The sequence below is a fragment of the Sceloporus occidentalis genome, unplaced genomic scaffold (assembly GCF_023333645.1).
Source record: "Sceloporus occidentalis isolate IW3139 unplaced genomic scaffold, rSceOcc1.0.p SCAF_37, whole genome shotgun sequence".
Taxonomy (NCBI): domain Eukaryota; kingdom Metazoa; phylum Chordata; class Lepidosauria; order Squamata; family Phrynosomatidae; genus Sceloporus; species Sceloporus occidentalis.
Window position 1 is genome coordinate 6,314,364 of NW_028317017.1, and position 18,457 is coordinate 6,332,820.

An 18,457-nucleotide genomic window follows, 5' to 3' on the forward strand; every position below is an offset into this window, starting at 1 on the left:
CAATGTAGTGTCTGTTATACAGTAATTTCAAATTAGGTGTCTTCGTTGGCATTCCGCTCTGGAATGTATTCAGTTCCTGCTATGTTAATGTCTGTGATGGGCTCAGCAGATGCATTTTGATATTAAATACAATGACCTAGGTAATCAGCCCAATCACCAACAGGCAAGGTATATAGCATTTGATGCAGTTGCCATAGGGAATAACAGGAATCTCCAACTCTTTTTACTAGCCTTTAATATCGGTAACACAAGCCCCGTATATATATTTCTTACTTAGTGGCTTTAAGTACGCCTATACCATATTCTCCTGTTTTTGTTTTTTCCTTCTCTCCCTGTATCATCTCGCCTCTCCCTACTCTTATGAATATCACATGTAATGGCCTAACAGCCAAATGCGCCCCATTTATTTATATTTTAGCTTGTGGCTCAAAATCTATAACTCATAGAAAAATGTTTTGAGGCATAGCACTGAACTTGGCAAATGGCATGTTTTTCATGATGGGGGAAATCCCTTTGGGAGAGCAGCTTGGAACAGACTTGCAGGCACGCAAGCCAAACAGATGGGTGGAGAGATCGCACTATGTATTTTTGCCTTTTTTCTGTTTCGATGAAAACAACTAGAACTAATACGAAGAACAAACGGTCTTGTTTTCTTCTTTGAAAACAGTATTGTATCATTGTCTATAATCATTTACCCCAAATAGTTTTTTTTAATGTATATGGTCCTTGCTGAAAGCATACTTACGTACACTTCCCGAGTTTTTGTTAATTGTAAATAACTTTTAAAATGTAGGCTTTGGTAAAGTGACATATCTGCTTTAATGTATATACCGTGTCCTGTTTTTTTGGAGCCAATCCATGTTGAAAATGATTTTTATTTATTTATTTATTTTTTTATTTTTTTTTTATTTTTTTTAAATTAAAAATGGCTTTGTAATAAAAGTAGACCTCGCATGACAGGTTCTTTGATCTGGTTACTGGTGATGAAGCTTTCAGAGCACTGTGGGTTCCATCATTGTATAGCAGGGTGACCTTGGCTTTGCATAATGCCTGGGATTGTATGTTTATTTAGCTCTTTTCATTTTAACCTTTTTTAATGCAAATTTTACAAAATAACCTATTAAAAAGCAAGCCTCTCTTACTACAGCCATGTTGAAATTTGTTCCTGCTTAAACCTTTTATCGACCGAGCCAATGAATAATGAATATTTGGTATTTTTAAACGATTGCTATACCTTTTGGAATTAGGAACGTTGAACAACCTTCTCCATCGCTTCCATATACGTTTTTAAAGTGGGTCAGGTCACTTTAAATGAGCCTCGTTTATCATAATGAAGTGTGTTTGCTAGAGCCCGTTACATCCCCCATTGTGACTGAAGCACATTTCTAGACTGAAAGACTCTCATTGCTGATAAAAGATGACAATTTGGCTTTCTTGTGTTGATTGGCAGGATACATTATTGTGATTAGACTTTGAATTGAAGAAAAGCCATTTTTAGGCACAGGAGAAACGGCGCAAATTAGAATTTATCTCCTTGGCTCATCTCTCCATCAAAGTAATTTCCCAGGCAGCCATCAATTTTGTCTTTATTCATTCTCACCTACTTTATAGAAAGGATCACATCCAGAAAGCAAAAAAAGCAAGGCGTTAGCACTTTATTATTTTTCAAAGAAATAGTTGACACCACAGAAAGTTATATATTTTTATATTTATTATTTAAAGGATTACTATAAGACAGAATTCTTGCTTGCTTAAGGTATGTTTGTTTTCTATGAACACAATCACTTTGGCTTCTGGAAAGATTTAATACATTGTTTATTAGCAAGCTTCCATTGCTACGTAGTTCTGGAACAGGACCTCTTTCTGGCCTTAAATGCACACTCATGTGGCCCAAACAATGTGGACTGTGTATTAAAGTACTTTTGGGGGTACTTAAACATGCATGCTCTACCTGAAGTGGGGAAAACACACTTATCTTCAATAAGAAGCTGCAGCTCCAGACCTGCAGCACAACACACCCCTCCATAGTGAACTTTTTGCCCCAGTTTTTGCCATCAAAATATCTATTTAAACCCACTTGCAATTCACGTAAGCTAGCAGTGAGTATCTAACACATGCGCATTGGCAAGCAGGTGATGCATTTGACTGCATGCCACGTAGCTGGAGAAATACATAGAGGATTTTGATGAATCCTTTGATGCATTTACCCTTAGAAAATATTAATTAAAAGGTGACACTCAGCTACCACAAGCATTAATGTACATTCGATGGCCAGAATGTCCTTTTTAAAAGGCATATTATTTTATAGAATGAAAGATCTGACATAACCAACATAACATTATGGTAAGAAATCAATATCACCCCTTCTCCTCCTCCTCCTCCTCCTCCTCCTCCTACTCATCCACCCTTTCAAAGTACATCAATGCAGGTACACTTATACAGATCGTTGTCAACGATGGCACACAACTAAAAGTCCCTACTGACTGGACCATTCCATCTCCTGCCATGGGAAGAAAACAATTCAACCTTGCTTTTTATATGTGCCTCAATGCGTGCTCCAGAAATCGACCTGCCTACTTTATAAATGCAGAATCGGTTTCTAATTCTGTATTGGTGAAATGGAAGGAGCCAAAGATGTGGCAAAGGTTCACAGTGCAAATGCTAATTAGAAATGTACTTGCCACATCAGTGTCTTGCGGTCCAAACTTTCTTCTGACTTGCCAGTGCACCTGCGTCTATAGCGATTTTTGTATTCAGTTGATCCGAATCGTAAGCCATTGTACGGCTCCAATTACCTTTCACAGAATTTCTCCTAATTGATGTTGACGCTTTGCCTTACATCCATACTGCATCCAAAATGACTATGGATTAGCTTACGATAACGGCATATTTATATTGTCTCGCTTATTAGCAGGATAGATATGTGAGAAATAGCTTCATATAACTTACTCTTATTGGGTGCATGAGTCTCAAACCTTTGCATTGTAGATAAATGGTTTCGTGCATGATAGCACTGAGAAGGTTCTTAATTTGTATTTCCTGTCATTTTTACTATATACCAATTTCAGAGAATACATTTCTATATATGAAGATATGCACAGGTGCACATTTTATTTGTATAGCAGGTAAAAACAAGTGTGGTATGTGATATCTTATTTTGCTTCTAGGTATTCTCTTTGAGGCTAAGCTATATTGTCCGTAAGAATTCACATATTTACGCTAGCGCCAAGATAAATATTTATGTTCCCGAATATACTTAATGGGATATTTTGTTTGTGATGCTGGTTGCTTTCAAGCAAGGGTTTTATCAATCCCCTGTCTTTATAACCGACTGGCTGATGGCTACTCCATTTCATCTTTAACATCACCAGGGATGGCGGTTGACCATCATTGCTGCTGGTTTTTTCACTGCGTGAATAAATTCAGTGTATGGTGGCTTAGTTAATCCTACGCTGGCAACGTACAGAAAATGCATGCCCTTAGTGAAGAAGAAAAAAGACTAAAAAAACCTTACTAGATTTTTATTCTTTACTATATAAAATTTAAGGACACAAAACAATACAGAAATGGTTAAGACTATTCAGTATGTTTGTCACATGTTATAAGGAAAAACAAATTGGGTAATATTTAACATGATAAAATTTTGTTATACATACAAATTCTTAATTGGAATGTTTTTTTTTTTTTTTTTTTATACTAAACCTCTTCTATTTCAAACTTGTAGTATGGTACTTGGCTCACTATAATGCATTGGCTAAAAAGAGGGAGAATACATTTGTTTGTAGGAAAACATTATTCTTCATTCTGGTGCCATGTAATTGTGATCTGGATAATGCCAAGTTTTAGATTGCTGCAAGTATAATGTGTGTTGTAAATAATGCCATAGAGGAGGTTTATTTATTTATTTCTAAATACCTTCAAAATAAAGCTCGAGATGTTTTGACATCAAAATCCAAAGTCAGATATGAAAAAGTGAGATTTTTTTGGCAATTCAGTGGAAAATGTGACAGAATACAAATGAAAGTGAGGCTTTCATGCATGAAAGATAAATGAACACACAGAGCAGTATCAGACCCGGAGGGGACAAAAGATTAGAGGACATTAGAATCCATTTACTGGGATGTTCTCAAAGGAACAAGTAGCTACAAGGAGATAAGGAAAAAACAACAGATGTCCTTCCTTGAGGACAATGATTACTTTAGTAGTTGGCACCAGGAAGTGAAATCTTTAAAGGAAGGCAACTTTTAGCTTAGGGATTGACATACCAGGTTACGATTTCTCTCTATTATCTTAATAAGTACGATTGATTGATAAGTACCTGATTTAAGGTATGCACAAGCTACCAATTGTTTTAGAAGAAATTCATGTTAAATATTCTTTCTCTGCCTTCCGAAATCTGTCCACACTTGAATGTTAAGACTGGCCTTGGGGTATCCTTAGAGCATTCATGACTATTGATGTTGTCTTATCTGGGGCTCCCTCTGTAAATCCAAACATTATACATTTTTTGACTTGTTAGTTTACTGATGTGCTGTCTAATATATGAATATGCACTCACCTCAAAATTGGTAGTTTAATAGTTATGATTTTTACATTTGATCTAAATGTTTGTTTTTCCCCCCCTTATTTTTAGGTCAATATGGGAATCCATTGAATAAGTACATTAAGCATTATGAAGGACTGTCTTATGATACAGACTCCTTACACCAAAAACACCAACGTGCCAAAAGAGCATTATCCCATGAGGACCAGTTTGTGCGTTTGGACTTCCATGCCCATGGCAGGTAAGACTATGTATGAAGCAGCAGCAGTTGTTTTTCTTATGAAACTGGGTATGTAGTGTTCAGTCCACTCTTTCATTGACTTTTACCAGTGTCCAACGAGGAAACTTGTTCTCAAAGTTAAAGCTGGAAAGCTGTAGATACGCTCGGTTAAAAAAAAAAAAAAAAATAAAAAAAAGCTTCTAGAAAGTCATTCCTCCTGAGAAGACTGAAACACTCCCTTATTTATGCTTTAACAAGTAATTTCTTGTGTTTTTATACTTTATATTGTTTTGTGGTGGATTATTTCTGTTTGCTGTTAGTGACATTATGCTAGCTCAGGTTTTTGAGAAGACAACTTCACCTAGAGATTCATCAGTGAAAGCTTCTCACTGCTACCGCGTAACCCGTAGTATAATGGGAAGGTTTGCATGAAATATCCTAGGTGCAGAATACATTATCTCATCATTTAATATAAAATGCAGTCTTCTAGACACTGAGTGGCGATCAGTGCAGGGATGAATTACAAACCTGGATTTCATGCTGTGCTCTCTTGGCTTGGCCTCTCCTGGTGACCCCCCCTTTTCCACCGGTGATTTTGTATCATTTTAATGATGGGCATATCGGCTAGTAAAACTGATACATTCACCTCAAATGATTTGGGCTTTGCTAACCTTTTGCTATACTTTAACTATATAAACAATGTAAATACCGGTTGTTGCTATTTCATACCCACAATGGAGACAATTCATGCACTAATTGTATATGAGATATGTGCGTAAACAACATAAGTAATGGACCTTGCTGGTGTTTCGGATACTATTCTCTGCCCAGACAACATATTTGAAATGTGTCGCACAGCCTTTTCTCAGTTTGGCTTGGCTCATTACATTTGCTGGTTACCACTGTGGCTGTGATAAGGAATGGCTTATCTGTGCTGTAACTTATCACTCCCTGCTTCCTTCTTTCTAGGTCCAAAGTAACCCCTCCTTTCTCTTTAGCGAGTCTTTTAAACAACTCATATCAGCAGAAACAGATTGGACGAGTGTGTGACATTTTCTAACCTGCAACAAGCCACATGATTAAATAGAATGGATCAAAGCTGACTATTTGTCACAAAGCACATTAAATAACTTAATCAGGTTATTTATTGAAATACTGTCAGTTTAATACACTTGCATTCCAAATGGCAAATGGTTTTTTTTTTCTTTTCTTTCATTTACCGCAGCAGGGTTAGGATCCAGATTCCCCCGCAGTGCTGCAGGGGGACTGGATCCTCCTCTCTGCCAGCGGTGGACGTCTGCGCGATGTGCGTAGACAACCTCCGCTGCCGACACTTCCGTCACAGAAGCCCCGGCGAAAGTGCTGGCAGGGGAGGTTGTCCACCGGCCGGCCCTGCTAGACACCAGGAAGTCGGGGGGGGGGGCACTTCTAGGGGGCATAAAGCATATCTTGGGGGCAGGTGGGCATTTCTAGGGGGCATAAACCATATCAGGGGTTATAAAGCATATTAGGGGCAGGGTGGCATATCAGGGGTTATAAAGCATATTAGTGGCCGAGTGGCATATCAAGGGTTATAAAGCATCTGTATATAACGTTTGCTGACAAACTGTATAATAGATACCAAAAATGTTAAAATACATGTATGCCTATTCATTAGATAAAATACTGTTTTACCATTCCACTTTTGTATTTTTTCTTTAAAAAAACCTTAAGGGTGCGGCTTATAATCGAGCCAATACGGTATATATATATCATATATGATACACATACATGCTTCTTTACATGGCAAGGACGAAAAAAGCAGTTGAAACACGAACCAGCGCTTGGAGGATTAAAAATATCTTGGGAGAGATTCCTTGGCTAGATAGACTGTATGCCTGCCTTAACAAATGGGAATGTCCTCTATTTCTTTAAAATTTACCCTAAATCCTTGAACATATCTTGGTCAGCTTGCTAGCTGTGAAGAAATCCTTTGTGCATTACATTACATTACATTTATTTATAAAGCGCCGACCGATTCCATTGATGAATGGATACATTCTTATATGCTTTCTATTTGTGCCTGTGGATAATACAATGTGTCGTTGGAACCCAGCATATATACAAAGTATGTTATTATATAGTGAATATTATTCACTATATAATGTGAGCAGAATGTACAGTCTCAAATTTTAGAGCTATAATATAACCAATATTATTTATTATAAGGTGAAACTGTTTTTACAGGTTTTAAAAAAACATTCCACCGGTCTTATGTACTGTGACGCCCTTAAAAAATTAGTTTAGATTGTTTAGATTATTATTAAATATGAAACTTAACTGTTTTGACTTTTTGCTACAAGAACCCTGCATTTTAAAGAAAGCAAGTAATGATAGTGGAATAAAGTGATGAAAAAGCCATCGTATCCCTGACGTTGAAGGACTGGGGTGAAATAAATTTGGCCGTGTGCGCCAGGACACATTCTTTTCATATATTACTGACCAGCCCATGGGAAGCATATCTCCCAATATTTCTAAACAGGGATACTTTTAGGGGGTGAGGTTGGAGTTCTGGCTAATGATGGAGCTTAAGTGACATTTTTAACTATTCATAGTAATATATTTAACTATGCAAGCAATTTATAATAGTGCATCTTATTCATATTAATAGTAGTAATATCTTTTATATAGTGCCAACAATTTATGCAGCATATATATATATATATATATATATATATATATAATATATATTCATTCAAGTGGTCTGACAAAACTAAAATTAACTAAGATGCACAGATACATTAGGACTCAGTTCGCAACTTACATTTTCTTATTTGGGGTCGCAAGGGATTTCAATCCAAAAGAGGCTCTGTCCCTCCTAAGTTAGGGGCACTTGGGAGGTGTAGAAAAGTGCTGCCCCTGTAGTAGCGATAAACCCGGTTATTCATCCTATTGCTGCCCAAATGAAGCCCCTTAAGCCAGAGTTTCTTGGTTAAAAAAAAAAGAACCTAAACTGAGTAAAAGTTTTTTTTATATTTTTGGAAATGAACAATTGTATAGCTCGTATATTTAGTTTCCCACCATGTAAAATGTTCTGGTGGTGCTGTTTTGCGGATACCTAGGTGCCTTTTTTTTGCTTGTTCTATTCTATACAGTTCTGTTACCAGTCAACATCCTTTCCATGAGAATAATTGATAAAAAAAGCAGACCACAATTGTGTATCTGTTTTTGTTGCATCAATGTCTAGCGTCGTTGCGATGTTCTAGTGTCGGCCTTGAAAATCTGTCTAAGAGCTTTTGTTGCTTTGCCACAAAGAGAGGGGGTAAAAGTGTATAAATATTTCTCTACGTATGTGAGGTGAACACAGAACATTAGAACAATGGTCATTCTACATGGGCAGAAATTGGATTTCTACAGCGAGGGGGGGGTAGTGTTGACGCGTTTCACGAGTATTTTCCTGGTACCTGGTATACGTTTGTTTCAGCCTAGTTGTGAGACAGTCTGCCCATATTATTCGGTAGGCAAGTCGTCGTCCCTGGTTTCCTGTCTTGACTCGTAAACCCTGCATAGATTTGTCCTGCTCTTTACACCTTACTGCGACATCCTTATTACCCTGAAAGAGCAGTTATTGGCAACTTATTATTTTTTGGTGATGTTTTGAGAAATTAATATATTGGTTAAATACCACTCATGCTCCTTTATTACAATTTTCCCAACTCCCCATGCTAAGTGTTTCAATGTAACATTGAGCCTACACACTTCTACTTGACCCTTTGTTTACAGGCCTCCACCATGAACACTGCCTCTATTGCACAAAGTAGCGGGTGTGTGAGAGAAGGCACTTATGATGAAATGGGCAGAATGCTGCCTGATCGGAGCTGCCGGTAAACTAAATAAATGATTAATCAACGCTTGTTGACTCAGAAATGGGCTTATCCAAAAATATAAAGTAATCGAGTTCAAGACTCTGAAAATTTGCTGTCTCCTAACATCTGTAGGCTATCAGTGTTTTTACAGAAGTAGAACACTGAACAAAGCTCTAAACCAAGCAAGAACTGATATGAATGTTCTATATGACAAAATGAATAATGATATTTCATCGCATTTTACTGCTGTAACATTGGGGGATCTCATGCAGAGCCCATCTATTTCTTCTACCTTTGTCCTTCTGTTGTATGATTAATACATTTTGTAAAATATAGCATACATGTCGTCATCTTCTTGTTTACTTTATGGTATGGAGCTCCATACATAAATGAAACCGCTTTTGCTACTTCGATTTTAAAATTGTTGGTTTATCTCTACTGGAATGTGGCATTTTGTTAGATCTATACGTCATAGCTGCTTGTTCTTCTGTGTGTAAAGCACAACTGCTTTGTAAGAGTTCTTGTTTAAGCCCATTATACACTGATACAAGTAATCCACATGACTAATCATGAGCCTTCCAGCATTAATCTTGTGTCACATGTTTGGTGGAACAAGTCCTGTTCTATATCCACTAATTCCTAAGGGTAAAGTAATGGTAGTGTGCCCGTAGAGGTGTGTTTTCATGCATTCCTGCTGAATCCAATTCAGATTCTAATATATACGGTAGATTATTTGGCCTTTTCTTTACTGATATATTGATCACATGACTTTGTCAGTTAGAAGAACCATGCTCTTTGCAGCTTTCTGTAGACCTGCGTTCATTTATGAAAACTCAATGTAAAATGAGCTTTTTGTTTTTGGTCTGCAGAATGGTTTTGAAGATACTTAGTTGTAAAGAATCTAAACATATCTAATCACCTTCCTGTCCTGATGTTCTTTTTTTTTTTTTTTTATCACCTCACTGTTTAAAAGACATCATGAAGCAATCAGCAAGTTGACATTAGAGGGGAAATAATGATGCTGATCCTTTAAAACAGGAAGTGATGATAGCTGCCCCCATGCTACACCCATTCTACAGTATTTGTGCAGAATACTTTGCATGTGCATATGACGCAGTTTGCGCCGAGTGCAGGCTGTGTTGTTTTCTTGGGTCCCAACCGCCATCCAACGAAGTTTCAATCTGTGGTCGTCGGTTGCTGAAAGGAGACCAGGCAGATTTCAGTAGAATAATGTAGAACTCCTGGTTCTCAATCTGAATGCAGTGATCATGCTTTTTCCCTGTTGTAAAAGTGTTTAGTATTCAAAGGATTCAATGAACGCCTACAGGTGTAGATGAGTTGGTACTCTGGGTGGTTCACATGGAGAGGCTACTGGGCACTGATTGCAGTATGTTTTTACCCATTGGGTGGCCATATTTTACCCATCATTTCTTCTTCTTTCAGTGCTATCCCCCTTACACCAGAGGATAAATGTAACTCATTAAGCCTCCAGGGATTTAATAATTCATGAATGGAAACTCCCTGCCTCTTCCTTGAGGCTGTGTGTCTGCAGCCAATGCACACTTTTCTGTGTGTTAGATATGTCGTTTAGTGCCACTTTCTCTGTGCCTGTTTCTGTACTTCCCCTCCTGAGTATGCACATTTAAAATAGATCTCTGGCCTTCCATAGGCAGTGGAAGGTGAAGATCCTCAAAATAGCTACCTTAGAATTAGAATTTCTACAGATACATTTTACCAAGAAGTGCTGATGTCCTCTTTTTAAAAGCTTAAATAGCACTTTATAAATATAATATAATTATCCGCAAACACTGTCCTTTATGGATCGGGTTTGTATGTTTCCTTCAGCCTATATATTTGTTGCTAAATCAGAAAATTGCAATTTTTAGATTGTAAACTCTCAAGCTGCGCCCTCAAAAACCCACTATTCCTGAGTAGAACTTTGTACCATAAGTCTAGATGGCAAGCTCATGGGTTCGCATCTCCTGATGTGTCTGCATGTATTAATGTATATTTATGTGCGTTAAGAGCCCCATTTAAATTGTACATAACTGTGTAATTTGTTGGCGCTTAATAAAAGAAAGGTAATAATGTATTTATTTATATACTCCTAAATTCAGTTTAACCAGAATTTACAAAATCTTCATCGAATAGTAAGTGGCAATCTGCGAAATGTGGCTAGCAGGCGAGTATTATTGTCCTAGGCCATGCAATCTGCATTTTCAAGCAGTAGTGTGAAAGCCTATCCCCAGTTCATCAGTGCCTTCAACAAGAATCCAATGAGAATCCATGGAGTTTGTTCCATCTAGAGATGAAAGTTTCAAGAATTGAGTTTAATCAGCTTAATATTTTATGTTTGAAACCGATCACCATTGAATATTAAGCCTGCATTAGAAAAGCTGCTCAACGGAGGTGTGAGCGCTTTTCGGATCCTATGTTATAATTAGGTAAAGAAAATGAAGAATGTGCTTTACATCAAAGCCCTTATTTTATCTAATTTGCAGCAGACAGATTTAGATGTACCCAGCGGCCTCATTATCACAATGTATAGGTAAAAGCGGTGGCGCTTTGAGACAAATTGAATGCCTTTCACATTTTTTTTTTCTTTAATTGGTATCTTTCTGTACTCAGACATCAAAGTAAAATTACAAAGAAATTAGCATAAAGAGAAACATTTAATTCGACTGTTAGATTGGAACAACCCTGCCCACCTGGATTGTTGGCTTCCTTGCTCTTAACCTTTTCCATATAAAATAACCTCTTTAAATTGGGAACCCTCTTTAGATTTAAGGGCTACATATTTACCTACCATGTTGAGCATTCTTTTCTTTTTGGAGAATGCTACACGGGCACGATTGTTCGAGCCGTTTGTTCAGTTCAAGCCATTATTTTGATTTTTTTCCCCCTTCTAATTATGCTGGAAGGTTTCTGAATGCTTTTAAGAAACTGATCTTGTTTTTTTAACAAATATTATTTTAGCCTGCTTGTTCTGGAATACCCCGCTTTATCATGTAATTTAGTCAAATCAAGTCTCAAGGCATCAAGCATGGTACATGCCATACATTTTGGAGTCCTGATCAATTCAGTGGAAGGAAATCACTCCCATTGAAAGCAATTGGAGAGTGCATGTAATGGCTGTTGTGTACCTTTAACTGTGTATTGTGTTGTCCACATTGTTATGACATATTATCCTTTTTAGTAATGTTCCAATGCTGTTGGATATATATCAAGTTCTGTGTAGACTCACAACACACTCAACGCAACATTATGGGATTATTGCGAGTATATGTTTAAAAGGCAAATAGCCCAACACATTGTGATACCATCAGCTGGAAACCCTAGAATAAAATTCCACCTGTACATTTGATAGCACTTAGTCAGGTATCCTTAACATGCCACCTTATCATTACTGCATATTTTTGTACTTTAAGCTTATGTATCTTAGGCAATTTATGACGGCTTTGCAAATGTTTGTAATGAAAATGCGCATAATTCATGCTTTAATTTTCAAGTTAATTGACACTTTGATTCATTGATAATATTCAGAATTTCTTCAGAGGCGTTTTACAGGCCATCAAGGCAAATGAATGGTGCTTGGATTAGTTTTCAATAGCGCTGATATTTTGTGGAGTTTAGTGCATGTTTTTCCTACCTGATATTACATAGGCTCAGAATAGGTCACATAATTTTTTTTGGGGGGGGGGCACACAAAGTTTATATTTGCTTCAGATTCCGTATTCTAGAAAATCTCTATGCCCTATTAAGTAATGGAAACGTTTATTGGGTGACAGAGGCAAGTTCCAATTTACGTAATCCACTGATAAAGAGCTCCTAGTCCTTATTATATTGCCTTCGAGCCTCATAGTGCTATTGGCTTTACAGAAATGCTCAAGAATGTCTATCTAGAGCTTCATTAGTTGTTGAAATCAAAACAAGAATTAAACGCATGCATTTAGTGGACTGATTTGAATTTTAAACAGGATGAAATGTAACATGTGATAGATTTGTCACCTTTTCTATAGCTTACATCCTATAAACCATATAACCATATGTATAATGTAGTATATGTACCGTATTTCCCCATGTATAAGACACACCTTAATTTTGGGGCCTGAAATTTGGAAAAAAAAGTATCATAAAATTCATACTCATCCTCATCACTCCCATCCATTAACTGCCCCTAAATTAAACCTAAAGACCCCATTAACCATAAATACCCCTAAATTAAACCTAAACACCCCATTAATCATAACTGCCCCTAAATTAACCCCCACCTCCCCTAACTTTCAGCATCCCAAATATTAATTTTATACTTACTGTTAGATGAGTTGCTATCTGAGCCGTGTGGATGCTATAAGGAAAGGGGCGGGCCAATCTGCAGTGAGTCAGAAAGGGGCGGGGTTAATAGGCAGTGTGACTACAGGGAGCAACCGGGAAGTACCGTGGTAACTGCAATCTATAACCACTGTAGAAGACGCACCCAGTTTTTAGACCACAAATTTTTCGAAAAAAGGTGCGTCTTATACATGGGGAAATACTGATATTAATTTATCTCCACTATTTTTTAGTTGCGGATTGTTGATGGCAGCTTAAAACAATTGACAAATAGCTTCCTCTTTCTGAAAATACAGAAAATATAGTGGCACTCACTCCTAAGACTACCGACTGGGGATCTTATCTCTCTTCTTTACCCTTTTTCTTTCCTTTCTCTTCTTTTATTCTCTTTGTCAATATTTTGTTGTTTTTTACTTTTTTCTTTATATAAGATTTATTTTATGATGCGTGTAATAAAAGCCGGGGTGCATTCAGCTTGTGTTACTGTCTGTTCCTATTGAGGTGTGCATCGGAACTGTTATTACTTTACAATCTGTAGGCGATATTGTAACCCTCTCCACAGGAAATCTAATGTAAATGCAAATTTAAAAAAAAGTTAAAAAGAGAACTAACTGGCATGACCAACAAATTCTCCCAAAGTACGTGACAGAATATTACGCTACCCGAGCAAATTTGTTTTCAGGAAGTGAAGCAGCTGGGAGGAAGAAAATTACTGATAAGCTTTTAAATACTTCTGGTAAAGAAACCAAAACCAAACCAAAACTTTTTGACCAGCTCTCCACTCTTTCATTTAACACATCCCTTCAGTATTCATTCTATCTAGCAAGGGTATCTGTATTTGACATTGATGCTTAGGTCACAGTCTTTCTATTATTAGCAGCATTATCCTATAATCTGTTCAACAAGATAACTTCAGCTAAAATTTGTTGAAGCATGGATGTTAATTAACAGTAGCAGAAAGGTTATGTGATGTTCTCCATCTGATGGGCAGCAAGTCTTAAAATGTTGTGCATGTGGGCCAATTATTTGTACTGATAATCGCGTGTGTGTGTATATGTGTGTATATATGTATGTGTATATATATATATATATATATATATATATGTGTGTGTGTGTGTACATATAATATGCATGCCACTTATAGAAAAATGGTATAATTATTTTGATACAGGATTACGTTTAACTCGTATACAAATGTAGTAGCCAGTCGGCTAGTATGAGAAAAATGGAACCTGGGTGAAGAAACCCCACCATCGCAGCTGTATACATTTACATCATTTTAATCTACGAAAGAGTAATCTGCCCCGTAGACATGAAACCTGGTTTTGCCACCTTTTAGCAGCAATAACTTCACACAGTTCTACTTTAACTCGTTTGTGAAAAGTATTTTTGCATCTTGTGGTTGCATGTTTCACCAGCTAGTAACAAAGGTAACCAGGACCAAACTCTATATTACTGCAAAATCAATGAGAAAATGTCAACAATATAAAGCTTTTAATGGTGAAACATTGCTCATCATTCTTGTGTGCATCCTTCATCTATTGTTGCTACTTTATTAATACTGTTGTTTGGTGGTAGTTATTGTGGGCTTAGATATAATATTACAGCCATTATTTGTATAGAAGTTGTTAGAGAATTGACCTTGCTAAGAAACATTTGGCCTGTACAAGATATGATCACAAGGAAGATGCGACGACTTCCCTACACAAATACTATAGAACTTCCAAAGTAATTCATATAATGATGCTACTTACAACCCTGTGGAATTTAGACAGTGGTCTCTCAGACTGCATCAATGGTATGACTGTTTAGACATACTGGTACTGAAGTAAGAGAGCTCTTTAGAATGTAAAGGGGGGAGGTAATATGAAAGAATAGGGATGAGTTGATTGGAGCGAGGAGCAACATGGAGAACTTTGTCCTCTATACCTTTATTACGGTCTTGTTCCAAGATCTCATTTGCCATTGTAACATTGTCTATTAACCTTTTTGCTGACTTTATTACCATATTAGCCCTTGGTTTTCCAATTCATCTTTGTGCAATATGGCTTTAAGGAACTGACCTCAAGAAGAAAGTGTTGGCACCTGAAAACCCCATATTTCCCCAGAGTTATTGCTGTCTATTAATTTCTCCGTGATTGTTTCCAATTGCTAACACGATAAACAGGTTATATATAATATTTTTATTTTCACAACGCCATATAGACAGCCGTACATTTTCAAAACGAAGCTTGTTTCTAGTAGCCATGCAGTTAAATTACAGTGGGAACCGGTCTTCACAGAATAAATGCATGACTGATTCATATGGGAAATAGCATGTTCTTCTACACATCGTGACATATGACTTTAGACGTGTGTTTCCTTGTTAATCATATTGCCATATCGTATTTAAGCGCCAACAAATTTTGCAACACTCTACAATTTAAAAGGAGTTGAGGACCCTGTGTGTGAGCTTGTTTGGAGGAAACCAACCCACAGGCTCACTTGGTGTTCTCCTCGGGGCTCAGGTTAACTAAAACTTAACCCCAAACCTGTTCACCCCACGGCCCCAAAATTTTATTCGCTGCCACCACCAAGTTCTGTTTAAGGTTTTTAAAATAACCTAAGGAGGCTTCAGTAACCCCCTGAACTGGTCAAACTCTATAAAAACCCAATTTGGTCAAAAGTAAAATCTTAAAATTAGAATAAGGGGAACATGTTAATTGAAAAATCTGAGTTTGAAATTAGAGCACAAAAACAGAACTGATTAATTTCATATTTAATTTGAGCAGAAGTTTTTTTCACAGTGCTAATACAAAAATAATGGTTACAGAGGACATACAAAAATACACACAATACAGTCTTAAAATAAACAGGTCTAAAACACAAACTCCAGATGTTGCAAGTCCCATGTCAAAAGATGTTCAACACAGGAAATTTCACATTTTACTCTCCAGTTCCCATATGCTGGTATTTTGGTACCTGGTATGTTAACACTGGAGTGATCGTATTCCACATGTTATTACACGCGTACAGGTAACAAACACTCCCCCTCTGCCTGTCAGCTAGGTCACCTATGGTTATTTCTTAGGCCCAGTTTAACCCCTCAATACCATGTTCTCTAGCATTCTAGAGGTCACGCTGTATATTTGTCATGATGGAAATGTAACCGTATTTCTCAATTTATAACTCCAAAGATGCTAGATGCTGCATCCCCTGAGTGACCCCAGTGCTTGGTGGCCTGTAGGATTGTATGGCACCCAGGACAGAACAGTTGGCATCCATTGTAGATGCAAAACAGAGAAAGCACATACCCAACGAATTCAGAAAAACACTATCTAAGGTGTAAATATTGGCGATTCCATCTATACAATATATCTCAAATCTTCAGAGAAGCTGCATCGTCTTAGCTGCTAGAACTTCTCTGTCACTGATACAACCACCACACTACCTCTCACCCTTCTCCGTACCTTATGTTTCTCCTCGCTCTTCCCCATTCCCTCTGTGAGCAGGACCCTCTCCACCTAATGTATCCGTTTGTCTTAGTCTGTCAATTCCAGTCTTGTCATACCCCTTGAATATATGGATTATAAGAAGTGTTGTGTAAATTTGTGGGCGCTATATAAATAAAAGATAATAATCCTGTCCATGTTTAAAAACGTTTCTTCATGGTAGTCAGAAGCACATTGTTAAAATATATTACACGATTACACTTTAAAAATACACAATACAGACAACAAAATGGATTTTTTTTTTTTCGGTCTCGATGGAGATTTGAAATGTACTTTTTTTTTTCTCTCTATTGAAATAACACCTAGAACTGACTTTTTCCCTATTCTGTTTCCACAGCAGTAAAATTACTTTCACAACATTTTCAATTATTTTTTTTCATGTTATGTCCAAAGGTAATACTAAAAGCGCTTTTATTGACCTTTTGAAGTCAGATCAATAAAAGCTACCCAGTCTCCTAACTAATGTTTGGCCTGAACCTATTTGTACAAGTTTTCATTACAGCTTTTTACCCTCTGACAGTCTCTGCTGGCCTGTATATAAATATGATGGATGCTCTGTAGCGGCATTGAGACGGTAGCAGCGGTGCTAGTCTGTGGATTGCGAAATGTTCTCCCACTGTGAAGAGGGCTTCCATGGGGCGTAACGGCATACCTCAGAGCTTTGCAGCTATAATCTGGAACGGCAGGACCTGTGAGGGATAAAACCAAAGCACAACAAGCCAATTTAACAACTCCGCTACCTCCAGACCCCAGACATTTCAGAGATGCTCTGTAATTGAAGCCTGGATGTGTACGTTTTGATTATTTACAGATGGCTTAATAACTGCCTGGATGCTAGCCTGTTTATTACAGGGATCGCAATTCTCTATTGGAGTCTAGAATTTTAAAGGGAACAGTCACATTCCAGGCTATCCCTATCCCTACTTACTACACATGTATACAGCATATTAATCAGGTTTTGTTTTAATGAATTAGAATTTGCCCCTGTGTTTTTTTTTTTTAGTGGGGCTGTATTTCAGAGTCAACGTTCTGCTGCAGCATCACGGTTTAAATGGCTGCCTCGCTGTAAAATAGACTTCCTAGATTAGGAAGTGTGTTCTAACTTCCGGATTCCTCCTGACAGTAAGATTTGAATGGATTGCAGCAAAGGGTTCATAGGCAATGAAGGGAAATTAGCATAACGTTCTCTGATTATGCTTCTTGGCTGAAAACTATAACATACATACATACATACATACATACATACATACATAGACTATAATATACTTAAGTTGCATTATCCAGTCCGTCAAACATACACCAAAAGATTATCTGAAAACACATAGAAGGTATACAGAAGGGACCCAGTCTTGGTAGGACTGGCCTTCCACAGCCCTTGGCCTTTCATACAGCCCAGCGGTTGTGTGTGGAAATAGATGTAAAAGTTTGTTGTGGTTGCCCCTGTGTTATACCTACACTGCCCCTCCGTGCGCACAAATACCTCCGGTTGTAACAGTCTGCTTTAATATGTGTTGTTGAAGCCACTGGATTAATCACTTTGAGTAATGTGGTTCTCGCCTGTCTGGCATTTCTATTGTTACGAACTGGAATAATCTAACACTGTCATCTTCAGGCATGCCAGAGGCCTTACAAGAGACTGCAGTTTTGAACGTTGGACTTCAGATGACAGCTTTGGTTAAACGGCTTAAACATTAGATACAAACCTCATCACCGCACCATGTTAATAAGATGCAGGCTGCCAGCGTTCTAGGCTTCAGCTGTTGGTGGCCAGCACAGACTTGCACGTAACACTCTGATAAATAAGCTCTCTGCATCTGCATAATAATTGTCGTCCTTAAAGAATTTGGCTTTGATCTGTAGACGTCGCATACGCGCCTCTAACCTATAGAAAAGATACGCCTGGGCATATATCCCAATACTACTTGCCAGTGTTTCTCGTTAATATGATGTGTATAGGAAATGCTTTGGTCTGTCTCTCCTCACGTGGCTATGTATTTTTATCGCAAGAAACACTACAGTATAATTC

At 37.5% G+C, this 18,457-nt stretch overlaps 1 protein-coding gene across 1 annotated transcript in view; it reads left to right on the forward strand.

The window, feature by feature from the left end:
- The first annotated feature begins 2,340 nt into the window (after positions 1–2,340).
- LOC149297776 (disintegrin and metalloproteinase domain-containing protein 10-like) overlaps positions 2,341–18,457 on the forward strand; it is a 46,315-nt gene continuing 30,198 nt past the window's right edge. The window contains exons 1-2 of the mRNA XM_089488218.1: positions 2,341–2,428; positions 4,634–4,784. Of these exons, the coding sequence (XP_089344344.1) occupies positions 2,341–2,428; positions 4,634–4,784 (239 nt within the window). The remainder of the gene's footprint in view (positions 2,429–4,633; positions 4,785–18,457) is intronic.